Source organism: Pseudonaja textilis, chromosome 14, assembly GCF_049901715.1.
Source record: "Pseudonaja textilis isolate UNSWEBS1 chromosome 14, rPseTex1.2, whole genome shotgun sequence".
Lineage (NCBI taxonomy): Eukaryota > Metazoa > Chordata > Lepidosauria > Squamata > Elapidae > Pseudonaja > Pseudonaja textilis.
Window position 1 is genome coordinate 4,379,709 of NC_142003.1, and position 24,898 is coordinate 4,404,606.

The 24,898-nt window shown below is 44.3% G+C and overlaps 1 protein-coding gene across 2 annotated transcripts in view; it reads left to right on the forward strand.

Moving 5' to 3' along the window:
• The window catches only part of PRKAR1B (protein kinase cAMP-dependent type I regulatory subunit beta), a 61,685-nt gene extending 52,347 nt beyond the window's left edge, over positions 1-9,338 (forward strand). For both annotated transcript variants that reach the window (XM_087942042.1, XM_087942043.1), the window contains exons 10-11: positions 6,772-6,853; positions 8,058-9,338. In XM_087942042.1, coding sequence (XP_087798168.1) covers positions 6,772-6,853; positions 8,058-8,230 — 255 coding nt within the window. In that variant the 3' untranslated portion in view covers positions 8,231-9,338. The remainder of the gene's footprint in view (positions 1-6,771; positions 6,854-8,057) is intronic.
• The last annotated feature ends 15,560 nt before the right edge of the window (positions 9,339-24,898 follow it).

Below are 24,898 nucleotides of genomic sequence, written 5' to 3' on the forward strand. Positions count from 1 at the left end.
CCTTGTTTCTCTGAAGGAAAGCATTTTGAGTAAGTTGGGAGAGTCATCCGCAGAGGTCAAAAGCTTCAGAAAGTGGTGGTCATCCAGCAATGGACAGTGCCACAAATGACTGAAACCATCCCTTTTCTCCTTTGCTTCCAATCTGGTCCAAACGATGATCACCAGATGTCCTTGGAAGTTCTCCATCCCATTTCAAAGCAATGCCATCCCTCCATTCTCCCCCCCAACATCTCAGATAGACTTTATTCTTTCTGAAAGGGCAAAAGGCCTTCTTTTCATTCCAGCCATTGCAGATTGGGACGTCCCCATGAATTCCGTCCAACCAGCTTACCTCACCCGGTCCAAAATATCATGCGTTTTTGGTGCCCAACCCAGCGAAACCTTGGCCAACCAAGAGTGACGAGCTCCATGGCCCGTCCACAGCCGGGCCCTTGTGCCACCGAGACTTATGAGAGTTTTTCTCATCCACGCTCAGGGTTGTCTACCCAAAATTGGAACTTTATTGCAGCTTTTCCATGACTGATTTTTCTCCGTGGAAGGAAGAGGGAGCTGAGATGTTCTACTCGGCTACTTTTAATAGTGGTTTTTTTTTTTATTAAAAGGAGTTGCCTTCCAATTCTTCACATTCAGCCTTGCTCCCTTGGCGTGGGGGTGAAGCTGGCAGCTCTCGTGCAGCGTATGCACTCCGAACACGGTAACGGTGAAGGTCAGTTCCAACTCTGAAGAGGCGATGATGAATACGCTATTCTTGTGAACAACTTTCCCCCCCTCCCCCCCCCCTTGCCATTTCTTTTTCAATGTTGACTCAGTGGACATTTCCTGGCTTCAGAGAAAACCCAGAGAATGGGATGCTTTGTCTCGGGCAAAACATCTTTAAAATGCAACATTTCCATACTGCCGTCCCTTGGCCCTCCCTCCCTGATTTTATGGCCTTTGTTTGCTGGCATGTGTGAAGGAGGGACTTTTCCTGGCCTAGGGCCACAGGCTTGGCATGGAGAAAAAAAAATCTGTATCAGGAGACACGTGAAGATGGTTGTTCGGGGACTTTTTTCCCTTCAAAATCCCTTCAAGGACTTGATCCGCAGTGTAGAAGGAGCCGAGGGATTTGGCGTTTGCTTGTTCCCCAACTTTATTCACCAGCTCTGGTTTGGAGGCTGCTGCAAGATTTTATTCCAAGAAGGGTTTCCCTCTGAAGTGGATTTTTTTTCTTCTTCCTGTTTTTCGGGGTCCAGGGGTTTATCCCAAACAAAAGCACCCAACGGAATTGATTTGAGAAATCAGCGGGAAGTTGAGATTGAATGGCAATCAGTTGAGAAGAGAAGAGGAGAGGTGGGATGGTGGGGGTCTCTTTTTCTTCCCTTCAAGATCTTCGGTGGAACGAATATTGCTGCAATTTTTTTTTTAAAAGGAGATATTTGTCATTTGGTTTCCTACCTGGGCGGTGGGGTCCAACAAATGGGTTTAGGACAACTCGCTATGGCCAACTCAACATGCCCAACTTGCCATGGCCAACTGTTACACTAAGGAATGATGGAATAGAATCTTTAAAGAAAGGATGTAAAAGGAGGGACAACATGAAACGCAAATGATGCAAATTAACATATTCTAAAAATTATTTTAAAAAAATTAAATTGAATGGTTGAATCATCCTGCAGTGAGTTGTCCTGTGGGGAATTGGCCATGGCGAGTTGGCCATGGTGAGTTGGCCATGGTGAGTTGGCCATGATGAGTTGGCCATGGTGAGTTGGCCATGATGAGTTGGCCATGGTGAGTTGGCCATGGTGAATTGGCCATGGTGAATTGGCCATGGCGAGTTGGCCATGATGAGTTGGCCATGGTGAGTTGGCCATGGTGAATTGGCCATGGTGAATTGGCCATGGCGAGTTGGCCATGATGAGTTGGCCATGGTGAGTTGGCCATGGCAAGTTGTCCCATTCAGTCTCATTACAGTAGCAGGCCAGTTTCCTTCTCCTTCCCCTTCCTTGATTTGTAGTGGGGAAAGGCATTTCCTGGTGATTAATAGCCTGTGGGGTGGAATTGTGCCAGAGCAGTAACCCTGCCCTTTCACGGACCTTCCGGAAATGCCCTGTGGCTGAGCTGTTTTTGCTACACTCCAATCTTGATGTATTGTCATCTTGAGAGGCATTTCTCCCTTTTCTTCCTTTTCTGTTCTGGTGGCTATTTCTGTGCCCGCCCCCCTGCCCCCAAATAGACCAAGTGAGCTAGCTCTTTTGCTTTGTTCCCCTTCCTCCCAAGGGAGTTGGCTTTCTCGCAAGACGTCCTCCTAACAAAGATTGGAGAGGATGCAGAAGAGTGGTTGGGCCAGGCTAACCTCCTGGTTAGGCAAGATGCAGATAGACTTCACAAACTACCTTCTGCTCCTTCTTCCTGTTGGTTCATCCAGCAAGTAAACTGAGTCAGAAGTTCTTTCAGGGAGTTGAGGAAAGGTCACTTGACTAAATCTGGTCAAAGAGAACCAGCTGGCTTCTTTCTTTCTTTCTGAATAACAGAGAACACAGAGTTGGAAGGGACCTTGGGGTTCTTTTAATCCAACCTCCTGCTCAAGTAGGAGACACTGGACCATTGTGTCAGGAAATTTCTCCTTAGTTCTAGATTGGGTCTCTCCTTGATTAATTTCCAACAGTTACTTCTTCTCCTGCCTTCTGGTATTGTTGAGAATAGGTGGCCTCCCCTCTTCTCTATGACATCCCCTTAGATATCAGAAGACCTCAAATCCTCTTTGTTGCTCTTCTCTGCATTTTTTCCAAAGTCTCAACATCTTTTTAATCATGTGATGACCAACCATGGATGTAGGATGCAGTTTCTTTGCCCTTGTCTTACCTGTTGGAGCCCCTATCCTATCTTTGGAATTGCAGTCCTAAGTGTTACTACCATCACTGGGACTACTTTGGCCTCTACTTTCCACATCTTCTCCAGTTCCTCCAGTTTCTTATACTTCTTCTTCCTGATGTTACTGTCACTTGGTACCACTATGTCTATCACCACCACAGTCTTCTGGTCCTTGCTACTACCACTTTGTCTGTATATATACCTGAGTGGTGTATAAATAAAACATGAAAACTATATAAAGTTTGAAAAGAGTCGAAGAAGCTTTTAATGGGGTTGGACTCCATTCCCCCCAAAACACATGCTGGATTGCATTAAACACAGCCATTGTTCAGACATTCTTCTTCCTCTGTTTCGTGGTAGAGTCAAGATGAGCTTATGTGGGCTCCTTAGAAAGCCTCTGGAAGAAACCAAGCTCTTGACTTTTCAAGATCTGACAGGTATTTTAGAAAGGAACGTGTGGTTATCCAGAGCCGCATAATTTATATTTTAGTGAAGAAATCAGCCATTCTTCCTGTTGCTTGAAGCTGGTCCCTCTCCAAGCCAAACCAAGTTTCTTTCATCCCATTATGGTCCAATTAATGTTCGCGAACCAAGAATAGCATGAATGGATTGGTGGACATCGCTCCAAGAAAGGGCTTATTTTTGAAATCCAAATCCTGAGGCCCATTCAGGAGGGTCTATTCAACGGGGGTAATGGATATTGCAGGCCAAAACTAGGAGCGTGTTTGCGAGCAAAGACCTGCGAAATTGAACTGAAGGGGCTCCAAATTGCGCTGGTGTAGAGTTTAAATGAAAACCAGCTGCTCTGTCTTTCAAAAAACATTTTTAAATGGTTTTCAAAACATCACCTTGAGGTTGGGTTGAGTCCTGGAGCATCTGCTGGAATGATTAGGGTGTCTCAGTTCCCAAACTTGTAATTTTGGTGGCTCGAGCTTCAGCTACTTGTAGGAATCAAGCTAATCGTGATCATGAGGCTGAATGTCGGTCTCATCCATTTCTGGTAAATTATCCGGCACGTGAGCGAAAAGACTGAACATTTGCAAGCTGGATGGGGTGGGTTTCTGTTGTTGTTCTTGTTCTTCTTGGATCCGGTCCAGCTGCTACAGCCAACAGCAATTTCCATTGGATTTGATGTGACTTGAAATTTGCTTCTGCTTGGCTCAAGCTAAGATAGAATTGGGCACTTAAAAAAACCCACACAGCTTATTTTCCATAGTATGTTTAGCCAATTGTTCAGTAATAGAGAGCCACGTGGTTTGGTGTTGAAAGCATTAAACCAGAACTGGGGAGACACGGATCCACCTGTAACCCACACAGAAGTTCCTTGGATGACTTGGAAGATGCAGGTTTAAGTCTACACTTAACCACACAGAAAGTCATTGGATGACCTTGGGAGATGCAGATTCAAGTCTGCCTTCACTCCTTGGATCATCTTGGGAGACACAGATCCAAGTCTACCTTCGGTTCTACAGATGCTCCTTGGATGACCTTGGAAGATGCAGATTCAAATCCTCCCTCGGTCCTACAGAAGCTCCTTGGGTGACCTTGGGAGATATAGGTCCACCTTTGATTCTACAGATGCTCCTTAAATGACTTTGGGAGACACAGGTCCAAGTCCACCCTCGGTCCTACAGAAGCTCCTTAGATCACCTTGGGAGACACAGGTCCACCTGGTTCTACAGATGCTCCTTGGATGATTTTGGAAGATGCAGATTCAAGTCGACCCTCAGCCACATAGAAGCTCCTTGGAAGATCTCAGGAGATGCAGGTCCAAGTCCACTTTCAGCCACACTGAACCTTCTTGGAAGTTGGATCTGAACTTCTTCCTCAGCTTACCTACTTCACATTCTGGAGGGAAAAAAAATGGCAGGAAAAATGATACCCCCTTGAACACCTGGAGGAAACTCTTCTAACCTCCTAGGAGTAACTCCTTAGTTGGCTGAAAGGAGAAATAAATATGCGACAGTGCCCAAATTCACAAATTCTACCCATCTAAAAAAGAGTTTTACTAGGGTAGAGAGCCCAGGGTCATTCAGCCTCCTTCATTACTAACCAGGTTGACTGAAGTTTTCTGAAAAACTCCCGACTGCTCGTTCCTCCTTGACTTCAGGTTTTGGAATTGCTTTCTTAAATCTGAATGCTAGTGAGCAGCCTGATCTTAAGAGATGTTGAATTCACATTATTCAAATTCTTGATGTCTTACTAATTTCAGAAGGCGATTTGACCTCGCAACAGCTCTTGGGCCAGAGTGGGGAATTACTCCTCAGGCTAATAAACGTTTGGTAGTCAAAGCAATAAATCTTCCCTGATCCCTGGAATTTCTAAAAACAGTTCTTTGGGAACTGTTATTATTTCCACTTCTGGGCTGAGCCAATTTGAGCTCCGGGTGGTGAGAATGACAGGAGCTGACCTAGAAAAAGCACTCTGCCTTAGCCGCTGATTCTGGATTCAGAATCTTTCTCTGCCCCAAACTTTCAAGGTCATACTTTCATAACCAGACAGCAATCTCACAAGATCCCTAATGATTTGCTGGTACAGTCATGATACTGTGTGCAAACAATAATATTGTCATAATACTAGAATTATCATTATAGTAGAGTAGAATAAAATAGCATAGAACAAAAAATAGAGTAGAGTAGGAGAGGAGAGAAAAGAGAAGAGAATAAAGAACAGAAATAGAAGAGAGGAGAGAAAAGAGAAGAGAAGAGAAGAGGAGAGGAGAGGAGAGGAGAGGAGAGGAGAGAAAAGAATAAAGAACAGAAATAGAAGAGAAAAAGAGAACAGAATATAGAGAACAGAGTAGAGTAGAGTAGAGTAGAGTAGAGTAGAGTAGAGTAGAGAAGAGAATTCTTTATTGGCTAAGTGTGATTGGACACACAAGGAATTTGTCCCCTGTGCAGAAGCACTCGGTGTACATACAAACAACAGAGTGATAGGTCATACATCATAAATCCGAGTTACAATCATTAATCATAAGATACAAACAACAAGTGATAAATCACAAGATAGCAATATGAGAAGAAAGTAGGAAAGATGAGAAATGAGAAAGATAAGAAAATATAAACGATAATAGCAACACAGCCTACTACATGGGCAAATATATTTAGGCCAAAGACAGTGCTGTGAGAATTAGGTGTTCAAAAGCGTGATGGTATGGGAGAAAAACCAACTCTGTGTCTGGTCATAGTACTAATACCTGACGCCACGCTGAGAGTACTTGAGAGGAATTGAAATGTCTCCCTTAGGAATTTACAACCCCTTTTCAAGTCACATGATGCATTTTACAAGGCAATAAATATTTCAGGTGTGCGGTATGTAGTGTGTCTGCCTGTATCTATGTTTCAGAGATTGACCCACCAGATGAGAAGCAGATCCAGTGTGCCTCTTATTCTCCCGATTTCCCCGGGATTAACGATTTCGGTAGTTGGCAGCCAATAAAGCTTATTAAGGGTGCGGATTCCAGCTTTTCCAATCAATCTGGAGGGTTTGGAGCTGTTTTTTTGGAAAGGAGACGGGTTCCTCCCTGACTTAGTGCAGTTTGGGCTGGCCGATGTGTTGTGAAGCAGACGCAAGCATTATTGAGCAGGTGGAGTGATGAATTAGCAACCCCAAACTCTGTGTCCCTGGGAGCCCATCTTAACAAAGACCCCGATTCCTTGGCCTGGAGCTCCGCTATTTAGGTCAGGACAAAAGAGAAAATAAGAACCAAAAAGACCTCCATGTCTTTTTGGACCAAGTGCTGATGGTTCTAAGCCAAAGACTATCTGTCCTGTTTGACACATCTTTTCATAGAAGAGCCCCAAGACCTTCTGCAAAGCATGTCTGAAAGGCCCACTTCCCAAAGGTAAGCAAAGGAAGAGAGTAATAATGCACCTTATTTTGGGGCGATGGGCAACTGATTCTTTTGGTCTTCTCTTCTAGGGCACAGCTTCTGTCCTCCAGCGTAGGTCTGACAAAGAGGAATATGTAGAAGTCGGACGCCTGGGTCCATCTGATTATTTTGGTAAGCTCCATGGAATGGGATGGTTCAGAAACACCAGGAAATATCAGCATTTATCATCCAATCTGCCAAACATGAGCCTTCCGGGAAGTTTGGGAAGGCCGGAAATGGGCCCTTTTCAGGCTTCCAGAGAGCCTTCGGAGCCCGGGGAGGCTTTGGTGGCGCAAGAGGCTGACTAGGCCATGCCCAACATGACCACGTTCACCCGGCAACTGGGCAGACAACCCCTTGCTAAAAATTTTGAAGCCCACCCCTGGTACAAGGTGATGTTAGATAGGCATTCTTTGATGTCCTTTGGGTAGATTATGATCAAACAAAATGTTGATAAGGAAGCAATTGAGGAAAAATTGAGGGGAAGACCTTAGCACGGACGACTGAGACGAATCAGATTGTTGGATCAGAAAGGAAAAGGGAAATAGGTGACCACTTTAAGATGAGCGATCCTTGCAGTCTCAAATTATCCCACTTGTTCTTCCTGAGTATATTTTAAGGATGATGTTGGTGTCTGGCTTTCTTGTCCGATTTGCCAAACAGGGCAGAATAATTGCATACTAAATTCCTGATCTGGAAATCTATACATATAAAAAGCGAAATACCACTCCACGCATCATCAGAAAATCTCCAGAACTGTAAAGCCTACAAACTTGAAATTTGGCATGTATGTTCCTCTTGGCTTTTAGGGGCTCCCTAAGAAAGGGTTTTTTGAAATGATCCTCAGAGCGTTTAGAATATTTCTTATATTATTATTATTAACATGCTCTGATACTAAGGAGTTCTACTCCCCCTCCCCACCTGGAAAGAAATCTCTTTCAAATGCAAAACACAAGCAGAGGAGAGGAGTTTCAGTTTCAGTTTTAGTTTCATAGCACAAAGCAGCTTTAGTCCAGAACAGTTGAGCTAAGCCACGCCCAGGCTCCTTGCTATCTCCTTCTTGGCTCACACGGCAAACACTCTTTCAGTTTCCAAACAGTCCTCAACTCTCTCACTCACTGACAAGACGCTAGCCAGATGAATACTGATGGATGCTGGTAGGCAGAGGCAGAATTTTCCCCCCTTATTTTCCTTCCCCAAAACTACGCCCGACCACATAGCTTTGTAGCGAAGCAGGAGTATCGAGCTAGTAGCTAATGATACGAACTGAGATCAAAGCTAAAGGCTTCTTCTCCAGAAGCACAATGGTGACGCTACGTTTTCTTCCCACTTCCAGGGGAAATCGCCCTCTTGCTCAACAGGCCCAGGGCTGCTACGGTGGTGGCCCGCGGGCCCCTGAAGTGCGTGAAGCTGGATCGCCCACGCTTCGAACGAGTCCTCGGCCCTTGCTCCGAGATCCTCAAGAGGAATATTCAAAGATACAACAGTTTCATCTCCCTCACTGTCTAAAGTCCTCTTTGGCTCCTCTTTTACGTTTAAACTTGTGCACTTAAAAAAAAAGGAAAAAAAAAAAGAGGAAACGATCTGTGGTGTTTCATAGCTTTACGAAGGAAAAGAGAGGCACATTTATTTTACGCAGATGTTTTTCAGTGTTGACGTCTAGTGTATTAGATATCCAATCACTGTGTATTGTCAAGAGGACAGCAGGTAGCTGGCTGTCCATTATTTTATGGAATCTTAGATTTTATTGTTTTGCACTTTGAGTTCCATTCCAGATTTATGCGTCTCTGGTTTCTCCAAACCTCTTATCATGCAAGGTAAAATGTCCAGATCTTTATGATGGAGAACCAGCTTGCTATGTGCTTCAACTTTTATTTATCCTGGTTGTGCTGACAAGCTACATCCAACTCTAACTTCTCTAGAACAACGTAGGGTACTCGTTTTGAACATCTCATCTAGTGAGACTACATAACCCATATTATAACTGGGGATTGATGGCCCCATGGCCCCATGTAGCATTGCAGAACTAAACCCATTAAGACTTCCAAACAAATAGCCATTTTAAAGGTGACCTAAAGTTAAAAAAATGATGAAATGCCCAACTGGTAAGAGTAAAATGTCCTATCAACTCAGTTGAGTTTGAACTCAAGATAAAGTCTACACATTTTCTTTGATGGTTTTTGTCTTGGCACAACGCTCCCTGCATGCTGCTCACAGGCTATTTAAAGTCTATTGAAAGCAAATGGTGAGCTTTGACCTGGAAGGAATTGTGAAGCCCCGTTGGGTATCAAGTTATCCGTCGTCCATCTGGTTGACAATGACTTGAATAAACCATCATGGCCACTTGAGATACTCAGCTAGCATCAAATCAGTGTCAAATTAGTGTCAAGTGGTTGTTTTTCCCAGCTTTTAAGATGTGTAGGCTTCAACTTCATACTGGCTGAGGGATTCTGGGAGTTGAAGTCCACGCACCTTAAAGTGGCCACGTTGAAGAACATTGGTATACCTCAATCAATCAGCCAATCAATCAATCAATCAGCCAATCAATAAGTCAATCAGTCAATCAATCAATCCATACACAATAATGTAAAATCTGTTTTCTATAAAACGTGTCAGTATTCTATTCTCTGTGTATTTTTAAAGAGACCTTTTCTTTGCAGTTAATGTTTATTTACATGATTCATTTTGCTTATCGTATTGTGATACACAGGGGAAACAAAATAATTGTGACTGGAGAAATATGTAGTAAATCTTTGATCACTGCCATATGTTTGAGGGCCCTTGGCCTCAGGGTATCTAGAGTCTAGGATCTCAGGTCCAGGACTAAGTTTTACAGATATTAAAAGATATTGCAATACAACGATGAAAGAAGGGATACTACCAAAATGGATGGGACTTGCAAAATTAAGTTGTGCAAAATCCACACAAAATTATTCAGGCATCTCCTCCCAATCCTATTGCATTAGAATTGCATTTTCAAAATTTTCGGCTGGCTGGTGATATCCAGTCAGGGAACATTTAGAGGGTGCCAGATGATGGTCAACAGGATGAAATATCCAGGTTGATGTCAAAATTCTTGAGCTGGCTGGGTATCCATCCTTCAGATCAAGAGAAGAACAATTGTCCATGGAATGTAATTGTTCAACTTTATTCGGCATTGGGTCTATCCTTTCAAATTCTTCGTCCAGTTCTGCATGCTGCCTGATCCCCCCCAAAAGATTCAGAGAATAGGTGCAGAGAAGGGAACCCTAGATGATCGAGGGGACAATAAACTTAATTGGCCCAGGAGAAGTTGAGGGAACTAGATGTGTTTTCCTTCTGAAAGGATAACGGGAAAGGGATAGTAATCTTTTTTTTTAAGGACGCAGGAAAAAGTCTAAACTCTGTCACCTTAAGAGTATGGAACATGGAATCATGGATAAAATTGAGAGGAAAACCACTTCCCAGTTGAATATTAGAACAAACTTCCTTCTAGTTGAAGATGGGTACCAGTTAAGGAAAGAAGTGATGGGTTCTCCTTTGCGCTGGATTTCAAATGGCTCTTTCTGGACCTATAAGTAGGGCGCATGGTCTCTTGAACCCTTGGATACAGTTTTGATTGGATAGTGCAGTATTTTTTTATTTCACTGTGATCTGGGCATGCTTATAATCTTTCGTGGGTTGCATCTGTTCTTTGGCCCAGATGACCTTGTAATTGTCATGATAATTCTTCTGAGGGAGAAGAAGAAGCCCCTGGAAATGAAACAGCATTCTCTGGTCTTTTTAAGGTGAACCGAATGGGGACATGAATAAAATCCCTGGAACTTCAGAGTTGCTCATAAGTTTATTCAAAATCAAGAAATGCCCCTTAAGGGATAGAGGTAGTTGAGGACACACAGGCTTCATTCACAGGAACAAAGATGAGTTTAGGAAATGTGAGTCCTCGTTCTATGGCGTCAAATGCAAAACACCATCCAAGAGGTGAATTCCATGATCCAACCTGGGTTGGTCACCAGTACCAGACTTTTCATCTTTTAAGCTTTTGGACTTTTGCTAGAGCCCATCTTCAGGGAACTTCTAACAGAGTGTGTGTTGTTCTGTGTGTAGAGCCTGCTATATATGGCTTTTTAGATGTTGATTGGAGTGTGTTACTTTTAAGTCATTGGCTGTGGATCGCTCATGCTGTCCAGCCCTAAGTACTTGATGGTCTGGTGATAAATCAGCAGTTCTATTGACTGATGAGGGTTCTGTTTCCAAAAGCTTGGAAGACAAAACCTCTGGTCCAACCTAGATTGGATCTTTCAACATTATCCAGGGACACATTATATTCGCCTTCATTCGTGGGTGAATTCCATGTTGGTGGTTGGGACAGACAGCTGAAAGGTACAATTTGACTTCTGCAGCCAACCCCTATCTATCTGTTTGCACAGAAGGAACTCTGGCAGGATGGTCTGGAGGAATAAAGTTCTAGATGTACTTTCATTTGGTTATCTCAGGCGGGTTGATGTACACTCATGGCCTCATTGTTAGGAGAAACAAACATGAATATAGTAGCAGTTCGGTTAATGGAATGCTTCTGAACTTCTCAAGAACTTCTCAAGAACATCTTTGTAGGTAGAAGAAGACAGTAGCAAATGGATCTTCTATTGGATCATGTATAATCTTCTTTTCTTAAGGGTGTTATTTCAGTTGGACATAGTAAGCATGTAAAGGGACTCATCTGATCACACTACAACGTTAACTTATTATTATGGTTGGTTGTACAATCAGGCCACCTTTATCCACCTATCAAATCCTGTCCAAGGACCCGGGGTAGGCAGTTGTTGATGTCTGATGGTGTTGGAGGAATCATTGCAGGATGTAAACTATTCTAACTCAAGCTGCCTTTTGCAATTGACCAATGAGCAGATTGTCAATGCCAACAGTTTTCAAGTTGTTGAATAATAAATTATTACTATTATTATGGCTTATCACACAGTCAGCCAGAAGTTTAGATTACATTTGGCATTTTTGTCCACCTATGGAGTCCTTCCCAAGGACCTGGAATTGGCATACGTGGTGGTTTGATGGTGTTCAAGTTGTCATCCACAGGATGTAAGCTGTTCCAAGCAAAGCTGCCTTTTGCAATTGACCGATGGGGATTTTGTCAATGCCAATGGTTATTATTTTACAAAAATTGGTTGGTGGTTCTCCTCTGTTCTTATGGAGCTTGGGAATTTTCTGGTCAGTTTGGGTTGGGGGAACAGCAAATGGAATTCTGGCTGAGTTTGGTAATGGATCCAAGCAGCTTCTTTTCAAGAGCCCTGAGGAGAATGTTTTCTTGATTGTTCGGCTGAGGGAAAGACAATGGCTTTGTTAGGAGCACACTCAACCTTGTGTTTCCTTTTTGTGGGTTAAGCCTGAAAGAGCTGGTTCCGGGAACGGAGCCATTACATTGGGTGAAGGAAGACCCTTTTGAGAAATGTGGGGTGGAGAATTGTGAGGAGGCCAATGTGTTATTCTCCAGGCACAAGGCATGCACCTGCCAAGCCGTGAAAATGTGGAATAATTACACTTGTGAGAAGAATGAAATGCTACCCACCTTCCAACATCGGTGGCTTGGCCAGACAGCAGTGAAAATCAGGAAGAAAAGACCTATTGATATGCAAACTTTGCTTCCCCAGGAGCAGGTGCCTCCAAACTTGGCATCTTTAAGGCCTGTAGACTTCCGCGTCCAGAATTCCTCAGACAGCCATGCTGGCTGGGGAATTCTGGAAGTTGAAGACCATAAGCCTTAAATTAACCAGGTCTTGGAGACATCTGCTCAAGGGGAATGCTACTTCTCTGGAGGACATCATCACCTCAAAATATTGGAAATAATGTCAACCGTAGGAATTGGATCTACCCGGCACCTGAAGAGGATGCTCAAAAATTTCATTTCTGCATTTTCAATGATAGTGCAATAAAATCCAGATAGGCACGTCTTCTTTGGCAGGTGAGTAACTAGAGTCTGAGAAAGAGGTTTTCCTCTGGCGCTCACTGGGAAATAAAAGTGAATTTCAACCCTTCCAAAGTCTTTAGGTAAAGAATGGCAGGATTAAACAAGAAGTCAGCTCGTACACTTGCAGCTTGCCAAGGAGATTTATAATAAGATTAGCTGGATTTTCTGCATCAAAAACTCGGTGGTATTGATTTTTGAGCATTAACCACAAATTCTGCTTTTCTTCGCTCCTGATATCAATAATTGCCCCAGGCTAAGAAGAAATTAATCCAGAGAACTGGATTACTGGGTACGGCAAAATTACTTGAGAAGGCAACTTTTAGTTATATAGTATATTTAGTTATACAGTATAAATCCTCGACTTACAACCACAGTTGAGCCCAACTTTTATGTTGTTAAGTGAGGCATTTGTTAAGTGAACGTTGTCCCATTTTACAACCTTCCTTGCATCCATTGTTAAGTGAATTGCTGCAATTGATAAGATAGTAACCCAGTTGTTAAGTGAATCCATTACCTTTGCTTGTCAGAAGGTCTCAAAAGGGGATCACATCACACCTGCGCATCGCGACTGTCATAAATATGAACCAGTGGCCAAGCACCTGAATTTTGATCATGTGACCACGGGGATCCTGCCAAAGTTGTAAGTGTGAAAAACGGTTGTAAGTCACATTTTCCAGTGCTGTTGTAACTTTGAACGCTCACTAAACAAACTGTTGTGAGTCGAGTATTACCTGTGTTTATGCCCAGAAATTTCTACCCAATGAGGATGACTCAAGGAGTGTAGTCTTATGTATCTGAGGTCAGCTTTTCAAGGAGGTCTCCTTTGGGTAGGGTGGAAGCAACGTACTTCACCCCACTTCACCTTCTCTTTGTAGGCCTGGCAGAAACTTCTCTTCATGTCATGAACCTTGGAGACCAGAAGATCCATCAAATGCCATTGCGTGACACCAAGGAGAGATCCAACCTAGACTTAAAGAGAAATTTTCTGATAGGGAGAACAATGAATCAATGGACGAGCTTGCCTCTCACAGTTGTGGTTGCTCCATCACCGGAAGTTTTCAAGAAACATAGGAACGGTATAGGGTTGGAGTTGGACTAGATAGAGGACCTCCAAGGTAGCTTTCAACTCTGTTGTCTATGGAGATTCTCAGTCCTCCAAGTCATGGTTGTCCCAAAGGTGCCTTTTCAAGAGGCAACTGGATGTTCTGGTTTTGTTTTGTTTTTGAAGACCTTTCACTTCTCATCCAAGAAGTTCTTCAGGTCTTGGATGAGAAGCGAAACGTCTTCAGACAAAAACCTGGAAATTCTAGTTGCCTCTTGAAAAGGCACCTTTGGGATTTCAACTCTGCTATGCCGTATTCTGCCTGATCAATCTGTACCTGGAAGACCCAGAGATCTCAGAGAGTGGAGATGTAGGACCAGAGAAGGAGTGGATAAACTCTAAGAATTTTTGATCTGTGCATTCCAACTCTCTCAATTCTTGAGGCAGCCGTGAGTTGAAGTCCGTAGGCCATAATTCGTCAGAAGCTCCTCTGACACCATTTCAGGAACCATAAAATGTTGACCTTAGAAGACTTTAAATAAATACTTATCAAAAGATGGAACGATAAGCAAATTGTACTACAAGCTTCCATCCTGTTATCCATTTACTTGGGAGGGGCTCCCATTGAACAAGTCTCAATAGCTCTGGGCCAACACAAATACATTCTCAGAACACAATAAACCATTAAATTAAATTCCTGTCTGAAGTGAAAGGGGAAAAAAAAAAAACCTCCCAGAAATCCTGTGTGATACCATCTTTTGACCTCCTTGAAGTTTATTTAGCTTTTTCCTAAATATTTTGGAGCACGAAGAGTGAGGAATAGCCCTCTTGAAGAACACGGTCACATTATTATTTGGAAAACTGCCACTGGAAGCTTCCAGTGCCTGTTGCGCTCCTGTATCTTTGCAAATTGTGCTTTCGTTGTGCAAGTTAGACGCCTCCTTTCCTGTTGAAGAAAGAATGCAGTGCCGCTTTTCTCCAATAAAACAGAAGGAAAGAAGGAAGAAAGCAAGGAGGGAGATGGGAATGAGAAGAGGGAGAGGGGGGAAAAGAAGGGGGAAAGGGAAGGAAGGAAAGAATTAGGGAGGGAGAGAGATGGGAATGAGAATAGGAAGGAAGAGAAGGGGAAGGGAAGGAAGGAGGGAGGGAGGAGGAAGGAAAAGGGAAGGAAGGAAAGATTGAGGAAGGAAAGAATGGGAAAGGAAGGAAAGAATGAGGAAGGAAGGGAGGAAGGAGGGAGATGGGGATGAGAAGAGGGAGAGAGGGGGGAAAGAAGGGGGGAAAGGGAAGGAAGGAAGGAGGGAGGGAGGGAAAAGGAAGGAAGGAAAGAATGAGGGAGGGAGAGAGATGGGAATGAAAATAGGAAGGAAGAGAAGGGGGAAGGGAAGGAAGGAGGGAGGGAGGAGGAAGGAAAAGGGAAGGAAGGAAAGATTGAGGAAGGAAAGAATGGGAAAGGAAGGAAAGAATGGGAAAGGAAGGAAAGAATGAGGAAGGAAGGTAGGAAGGAGGGACATGGGGATGAGAAGAGGGAGGGAGAGAGGGAGGAAGGGAAAGAGGGAAAGAGAAGGAAGGAAAAAACGAGAAAGGAAGGAAGGAAATATTAGGTCAGATCAACTCAGGTTAACCTTTGCAAGTTCTGTTCTTCCTCCTTTATCCAGAACATCTCTTGTCCTCATGGAACTTGGTACACCTGATCTTTTTCTGGTAGATGGCGTCTGTCTTTCTTTCTTTCTTTCTTTCTTTCTTTCTTTCTTTCTTTCTTTCTTTCTTTCTTTCTTTCTTTCTTTCTTCCTTCCTTCCTTCCTTCCTTCCTTCCTTCCTTCCTTCCTTCCTTCCTTCCTTCCTCTGCCCACCACCCCACCTCCAACTTTCTGGCTTCTTCTCTAGTGCCTCAATTCAAGATGCAGAAAGAGCCTCATCCCCCTTCCTCTGTCTGGCAGGCATCCATCTTGGCTCAGCCCAGCCAAAGGAGAGTCACGAGTCCTGAGCCAGAGGGGTGTGTGTGACTCCTTTGCGTATCTTATTTGCACATTATTTACATACCGTGGGCACGGAACCACTTCGCACCAGGCGAGAGCTGGCAGATGGACTGCAGGGCCCATGCCACACCGCCTGTAGCATTGCAACAGCGTCGGGTGAGAACAGTTGCTGTTTAAAAAAAAAAACGTTTGGAAAGGACCCTGGTTCAGTGGTGGATTAGCAAAGGAACTCTTTAAAGCCCAGAAAGGAGGGAAAGCGTTTTTAAAAGCAGCTGATTTATCATTCAGCACACTGAAAACACATAAATATTGAGTAGAATAAGTTCTGCAAGATCTTTGATGAACGTCTCCAGTGGTGGGATTCAAATTTTTTTTGACTACCGCTTCTGTGGGCGTGGCTTGGTGAGCATGCTGTGGCTTGTGGGGCGTGGCTTGGGGGACATGGCATCGCTTGGTGGGCGTGGCAAGGGAAGGATACTGCAAGATCCCCCTTCCCCTCCCCACCCGACTAACCTGCTTTCCAGCTCCGTTCTCCTGTGCAGGGCAACCAAAGGAGACCCAGCCGATCAGCTGTGGGTGTGGCTTGGTGGGCGTGGTGTTCTGTGGGTGTGGCTTGGTGGGTGTGGCAGGGGAAGGATACTGCAAGATCCCCCTTCCCCTCCCCACCCGACTAACCTGCTTTCCAGCTCCGTTCTCCTGTGCAGGGCAACCAAAGGAGACCCAGCCAATCAGCTGTAGGCGTGACTTGGTGGGCGTGGCGTTCTGTGGGCGTGGCGGGGGAAGGATACTGCAAGATCCCCCCTTCCCTCCCCACCCCACTAACCTGCTTTCCAGCTCCGTTCTCCTGGGCAGGGCAACCAAGGAAGACCCAGCCGATCAGCTGGGACTCCATGGGAGGCAGAGAAGAGATGGAGTTGGCGGGGCCAGTCAGAGGCGGGATTGGCCACTACCGGTTCTGTAGAACCGGTAAAAACCGGCATGAATCGCACCTCTGAATGCCTCCTCCAGGCACGAGGGGAGCCTTTTCCCCTTATGTCAAAGTTTTAATAAAGTCGAGAGGTGCCCCAGAGGCAGGAGAAATCAACGGTTGTGCCAGAGGGAAGATAAATAACCACAAGACAAGGGCTGGCAAGAGAAGAAGATGAGGGTTTTCTGACTTTGAAGTCCCGAATCTTGCTGGAGAAAAGATCGGGGAAAAGGGCAACGTTCCGGCCAACGGTGAGGAATTTTTTACATCATGCGCCCTGAAGATTTATCACTCCGGGCCAACTCCGAGAGTCAAGCTGTGCTATTTGGTTCTCTCTCCACATCTGATCCTTTGGGAACAGGCAGAAGAACCACCGCTGGGCTTGTGGGACAACAGAGAGAGCCCTCAAGAACTTCCTCCAGCAAAGTCCAAGAAAGAGAAAACCCTCTGGGAAGGGAATGGGACGGATAAGTCTGGGGTCCTCTCTTGTTCTTTCCTTTTTGTGTGTTTGTTTTTAACCTGATATGGGTTTCTTGCTCTCCAGATGCCCAGCCAGATGTTCCACAAGGCATCTCTGACAGGGAAAAGTCCTGGCACTTCACTTTGTTCAAATCCAATTTCCAGCATCTTGCATAACTTGGCCTGGGAGTGTCCATGGAAGATGGTCGGAAAAGTTAAGGGAGAGATGGCAACAGCGCGATCAAAGTTCTTCCTGATATTTAGGGGCATTGCAATGCGCTCCTTCCTTCCTTCCTTCCTTCCTTCCTTCCTTCCTTCCTTCCTTCCTTCCTTCCTTCCTTCCTTCCTTCCTTCCTTCCTTCCTCCCTCCCTCCTTCCCTCCCTCCATCCCTCCCTGACTTATAACTAGATTTCTTCCTCCCTCCCTCCTCTCTATCCTTTCTTCTCTCGATCTTTTCTCTTCCTTCTTTCCTTCCTTCCTTCCTTTCTTCCCTCCCTCCCTCCCTCCTCTCTATCCTTTCTTCTCTCAATCTTTTCCCTTCCTTCCTTCCCTTTCTCTCCTTCCTTCCTTCCTTCCTTCCTTCCTTCTTTCCTTCCCTCCCTCCCTCTCTCCCTCCTTCCTTCCTTCCCCGTGGCCAGGCCAGGTGTGTGGGGCAAGTTCCCCCCTCCACCCTTTCCCCCTCCTCTCACTAAACCTTGTGTTGTCTGCAACACAAGTGACACAAGTGACACAAGACCTGTGTTCCTGCAGGCCACGTGGGCGGTGCAGCCTTGTGTTCCCGCGCAGCCTGGATTAATTGCTTTGCGGGTGACATTTCTCTGCAGATCACCAAAATTTTCTCGTGGACCAGTAGTGGTCCCCGGCCCACTGGTTGGTGACCAGTGGACTAAAAGACCTCCAAGATCCCTTCCAACTCTTCTGGTATTCTGTTGGGGTATCTTCCCCCCCACCTCCCAAATATGGATCCAAACAGTGTCCAATCTTATCTGAAGCAGAGCTGTGGAAAAACTACACGCCACTTAATCTGCCTCCTTCTGAGATTCTGGGTTTGCTGTTTCAATTTTCCCCTTTTTGTCGGAGAATAAAGATCACTAGTCACCCAGCGCCTCTTCCTCTCTGAGAGAAATGGCTTTTCAAATTTAATTTTCAGCCTTTCTGCGCACGACACAAATGTAAGATAAAAATGTTCCTCAGATACACCGAGGAGGGAAATGCTATCTGGATGACACCTCGGCAGAACAGTATCTGGTGTGTGTATGTGTGTGTGTGTGTGTGTGTGTGTGTGTGTGTGTGTGCCTGCCACCCCCAATCTCTTTGCACCATGGAAACCCAGAATTGGCACTGATTTACGTTGGGCAAATTTTCAATTATGCCTCCTTGGCAAAATTTAGTCGATCAGCCAAGGTGGCGTGGAGAGAGGGGGGAAAGAGAGAGAGACAGAGAGACAGAGAGAGAGAGAGAAAGAAATGGAGAGAAAGACAGAGAGAGAGAGAGAAAGAAATAGAGAGAAAGACAGAGAGAGAGAGAGAGAGAGAGACAGACAGACAGACAGACAAACGGAGAGACAGATGGAGAGACAGAGAGAAACACAGAGAGGCAGAGAGAGAGAGAAAGAGAGAGAGAAAACCATTGAGTTCTGCCCTCTGAACAATTGGGATTTTTCTTGAAAACTGTCAATCATATGTCTGAGCTTTCAAATGAAACTTTGGCTTTACCTCCGCAGTCATGAGGACTAGAAGCACCAAAAAGTGGGATGAGTCCATAATATGTCTCTTCATCCTCTCTTTCTCTCATTCCTTATGCCTATGACAATACTGGGAATCAGTGCAACAACAGTGCAATCAGTGGATCCTCTGAGCTTGTTTTCTTGCAGATAATGACAAGAAGACACGGCACGGCTTGGTGGGTGTGGCTTCGTGGGCGTGGCTTGGTGGGCGTGGCAGGGGAAGGATACTGCAAAATCTCCATTCCCTCCCCACCCCACTAACCTGCTTTCCAGCTCTGTTCTCCTGTGCAGAGCAACCAAAGAAGACCCAGCCGATCAGCTGGGACTTGGGAGGCAGAGAATAAATGAGGGCGGGGCCAGACGCGGTATTTGCTGGTTCTCCGAACTGCTCAAAATTTCCACTACCGGTTCTCCAGAACTGGCTAGAACCAGCTGAATACCACCTCTGTTCGGGATGTTCGGAGACCCCCACCGATATTGCAGAGAATGGCCTGGGATGTTTGCCTCCTAAGTCCTACCTGGATTGCGCTGCTGACCAGCACCTTCGTTATCGCTAGAAAGTAGGGTGGGAAAGGCAGTTAAAATGACCTATCAGGTTGAATTCTGCTCTTGGACTCTGTCTGCCTCTCCCCAAACCAGCAGGGAGATGTGTGTATGTGTGTGTGTGTGTGTGTGTGTGTGTGTGTGTGTGTATATATATATATATATATATATATATATATATATATATATATATATATATATATATATATATATATATTCAACCCTCGTTTTGTTTCCAGCCAACAACATTTCTAGATAAGCCCTTGCCAACAGAACTCATGTGGGAGGAGTAAACATGAGATGGTGATTAAAAAGATCTTTGAGGCCTTTGGGAAGGGGGAGGGCTGTTTTTGTTATCGCCATGACAACCATAATCACAACTGGAGGGACCCTGGAGGATGCATTTCCATCTGTCAGACACAGTTAGCGTGATGGTGGGTCGCCCGGGTCATCCAGATGTTTAGAACTGGGTTTGGCGTTTTGGGTCCACCTATCGTGTCCTTCCCCTGAGATAGGCAGATGTGGTGGTTTGATGATATGAAAGGTAGAGCTGCCTTTTTTTTTTGCAATTGACTGGTGGGGATTGTGTCAATGCCGGTGGTGTTGAAGTGGTGCTCCAGATCAAGAAAATACTATTGTGATGGTTGGTGGCCTAGATTGGCCTTTTTGTCTACCTATAGAGAGTCCTTATTCCTGTCTGATGGCATTAAAGTTAAATCTGCCTTTTTGCAATTGACTGCTGGTGATTGCGTCAATGCCAATGACGTTCAAGTGATGCTCCAGACAATAAAATGAAATTGTGGTGGTTGGTGGCCTTGTCAGCCAGATGTTTGGACTGGATTTGGCCTTTTGGTCAACCTATGGAGTCCTTGTTCTTGATTGATGGCGTTAAAGGTAAATCTGCTTTCTGCAATTGACCGCTGGTGATTGTGTCAATTGCAATGGCAATCCAGTGGTGCTCCAGACAATAAAATACTATTATGATGGCTGATGGCCATGTCAGCCAGATGTTTAGACTGGATTTGGCATCTTTGTCTACCTATAGAGTCCTTATTCCTGTCTGATGGCGTTAAAGTTAAATCTGCCTTTTTGCAATTGACCGCTGGTGATTGCGTCAATTGCAACGGCATTCAAATGGTGCTCCAGACAATAAAATACCACTATGGTGGTTGGTGGCCTCGTCAGCCAGATGTTCAGGCTAGATTTGGCCTTTTTTTGTCCACCCGAGGCCTTGGAGTAGGCAGAAGGGGATGTCTGACCGTGTATATTAATAATTATTATTATTTGGGAAACTGCATGATGTCATCGCTTGCTCTGGATTCGGGCCTGGTGGGGAGATAAAGAAGTGGTAACTGTTTGTCTGCTTGGCTGCCGTCCATTTCTAACTCTTCTGTCTGGAAGGATGAGCGATCAAACATTTTAATCATACAGCAAAAGCACCCTCCCACGAGGTCCCTTCCAAAAAGAATGCATTTTATCTTCTTCTTTAAAAAAAACATCAACTCTGCTATTATTATCTGAAGGCGAAACTTTCTCCTCCCAAGCTGACTGAAAAACAGCTTCTATCCCAGGGCAGTAACTCTATTGAATTCTACTGTATAGTGCAATATTCATGCAACATCAGGGTTTTCCTTTTCTTTTTCTAAAAACACCTTCATTGAAAATTTAAAACATTAAAATACAAACGCAATACAAATATTTAAAATGAAAGTGTTGTGTATATTATAATCCATGTTGACAGTTGCTTACATTTCAATTGTTGTTCCAGTGCATATTTTATACTCCCATTTGTTCTTTTGTATATATATATCTCTACCTTTCTAAATTATACATTCCTTATTTATTCAATTGCTTATTTCTATCATTTATCCAACTTTCCCGTGCTGTGTAATAAACGGAGTCTTCTTTCTCTTTTAATTCTAATGAAAGTTTGTCCATTTCCGCGCAGTTGAAAATCTTTTGGATAATACCAGGGGTTTTCAATTCAATGTATAGAATATTTGTGTTTATTTTCATGGTCATCAGGTACACTAAAGACGGTGTTTAATTCCATTGTACAAGGTGCAACGACAATGAAGTAAAGTAAATTAAACTAAAAACACAACTAACCACATCCTAGCGAGCCTGGCATAACTGGAGGATAGGTTGGGTGCATTGCTGTGATGGTACAGTTCTAAATTAAGAGGTGTGGAGTTTATGAGCAGCCTGGCCTCGCTTGCTCTCTGTCCTTTACACTGTAACAGCTCCAAAGCATTTCTGAGGGTGCACAACCGGTCTCCCTTAATGCCCTTAAAAACAGCGCCACAGAATTATACCCATTTTATAGATGACAAACAGAGGAAGGAAAGTAAAATTTGCAAAGGAACCAGTCTGGCTTTAATTTTTAGTTTACTTTATGGTCACTGCACCTCGTACAACGGAATTAAATGCCATCTTTCATGCACATTATTACCAGGGGTGGGCTTCAAACATTTTTAGCAAGGGGTTCTCTGCCAGGTGGCTGGGTGGGCGTGGACATGGGTGGGTGTGGCCAGCCAGGAGTGGGATTTGAGGGTTCCCCCAGCTGCGCAGGATCTTAGCTGGGGGCTCCTCCAAACCCCTGCAAGCCCCCATCAGCCCACCCCTGTTTATAACTATAAAAATAAAACACAAACACACCTCCTTCGCATTCTAGACAATTGAATTGAAAACCCCTGATGTTGCATTAATAGTGCACTGTGCCAGTGGGTCGCCAACTAGTGGCAGCCAGGGACCACCGGTGGTCCACGAGAAAATTTCAGTAGTCCACAGAGAAAGGTCACCCCCAAAGCAATTAATCCAGGCTGTGCGGGAACACAAGGCTGTGCTGCCCACATGGCCCGTCGCTTGCATTGCGAACAACACAAGATAGTGAGGGGAGGGGGAGAAGGGTGGAGGGGGGGTACTTGCCCCATGCACCCCATGCACCTGGCCTGGCCACCAGGTTGCTTCTTTCCACTTCTTTCTTCTTCTGCTTTTGGCTGCATGCAAGGAAAGCAGCAAAAGTCTTTCTTTCTCTCCCCCTGCCAGAAATGAGTCTTTGGGACCCTGCAAGACCTCCTGCTCCAAGAGGCTGCATCGGCAAAGACTCATTTCTGGCGGAGTTTGGGGGAGAGAAAGAAAGACTTCTGCTGCTTCTGCTGCTTTCCTTGCATGAAGCCAAAAGTCTCTCTCTCTCTCTCCCCCTGAGAATGGAGCTGGAGATGGTATCCTGCGATCCAAAATAAAGAATGATTGGTTGGGAGGAAAACGAGGTGTGGAATTTTCCTGAAGACTTTTTTTGGGGATTTTCCACAGGGTCTCTGGTCCGCGGGATTTAAAATTATGAGTTTGGTGGTCCCTGAGGTCCAAAAGGTTGGCGACCCCTGCACTATACAGTAGAATTCAATAGAGTTACTGCTTTGGGATAGAAGCTGTTTAGTGGTTAAAGCACCCGACTAGAGACCACGATAATTGTGAGTTCTAGTCCCTTTTTAAGCATGAAAGCCAGCTGGGTGCCAATCACTGGGAGACAGTGAGATCTAGTCCCACATTAAGCATCAAAGCTAGTTGCTCAGTCACCCCAAAGTTGCCCCTGGACTTACGTCACCACGGAGCGCAAAATTTCCCTTGCCAAGCCCAGAAGTGAGTTGTGGTTTGTGAAGTGAGTTTTGTCCCATTTTACAGCCTTTCTTACCATGGTTGTTAAGTGAATCATTGCAGTTGTGAAGTAACAGGGTTCTTAAGTGAATCTGGTTTGTCAGAAGGTCGCAAAAGGAGACAATGCAACCGTCATAAAAATACGAGTCAGTTGCCAAGCATCCGAATTTTGATCCTGTGATCCTGGGGATGTGGGAATGGTCGTAAGTGTGAAAAATGGTCCTTTGCAAACCAAGGACAGCTTGAATTAAAACTTATTTCATCCATTGGACTTGTGCTCTTTTTTTAAACAATTATTTTTTATGTTTTGTATACAATAAATCCATTCCATTTCAACCGTGCATCGATTAGGTACATCTTCATGTGCTTACAGATTATGATTAATAATTTTCTTATCAGTATAACAAAACAACAATAATCACATTTTCATATAACTAATATCCAATGTGTCTGTTTTACAACCTTTTCTTATTACTTTATATATGCATCTAATCCATTTTATTTTATTTTCTAATCATTGGTAAAACAAACCCCATTCCTTACAGTACTGGGAGTCTTCTTTTTCTTTAATTTCCAATGTTAATCTATTCATTTCTGCACATTCAAATACTTTTTCAATTACTTTTCCCTCTATTGGTATCTTGTCAATGTTTCCAATTCTGAGCAATTACAATTCTAGCTGCATACATGTATGATTATTATTATTTTTTCTTTACTATAACCTTCAGGTACCATTCCTAATGAAAATATTTCCGGTTTCAAATCTACATGTTGTTTGATCATTTTTTTCCAACCAAGTGTGAACTTTTGTCCAGTATCTTTTAGCTTCTATGCAAGACCACCACATATGGTGGTATGTTCCTGGTGTCTGATGACACTTCCAGCATTTAGTTGATTTATCTTTAAAAACTTTCGCTAGTTTTGCTGCTGCTAAGTGCCTTCCATAAAACATCTTATACAAGTTTCCTTTATATGCTGTCGATATTGTTAATTTATAATTCCTGTCCCACGACTTGTGCTCTTTAATCGGGCCTTGGTCTCCTGGGTTGGGCGATTAAAAAAAAAAAAATCCATTTACGTGTGCAAGGAAATAAAATAAAATAAAATAAAAAAGAACGGTGTCCTGAAACCAAGATGCCCTGGATATTGGAGAAAGTATCCAAAAATTAATTTTTAACAAGGACCGCAGTAAGTTTTTGGCTCCCGAGACGGGGAAGTAGAGGCTGAATCAATAGGAGGCGGGGTTAATATGTAACTGAAGAATAAAGCAATTGACTTTGAATTTTGTTGGCCCACACCCAATCACCCCAAAGATAGACGGAAATCCAAGGAGCTCCAATTTCACATCAGGTCCAAAAATTGAGAGGCCCCAAGTGGGAGAGAAACATTTCTCCTTTCCTCTGCCCACCGGATTCGACAGGTAAACCACGACTTACAACAATTTGTTTAGTGACCATTTCCAAAGTTACGACGCTAACACTGGAAAAAAGGTGACTTGGGACCGTTTCCCCCACTTAGGACTGTTGTGGTATCCCCCTGTGATCCCTTTTTGTGACCTTTCTGTTTGTATGGTAAGAAAAATCCACCCAGTTGCTACGAGAGGGAGCTGAGAAGAAGCCAAGTCCCCTTTCCCCTTCGAGGTCCCCGAAGGCAGAGAAGCGACGGAGGTGGAATGTCCCTCCTAGGAGGAAATGCAGACGGGCACTCCATCACTGGAAGTTTTTAAGGAGAGATTGGACAACCCTTTGTCTGAATTAGCATAGAGTTTCCTGCCTGAGCAAGGGGGCTGGACTAGAAGACCTCCGAAGTCCCTCCCAAGCTTTGTTATTCTGTATTTCCCTAGG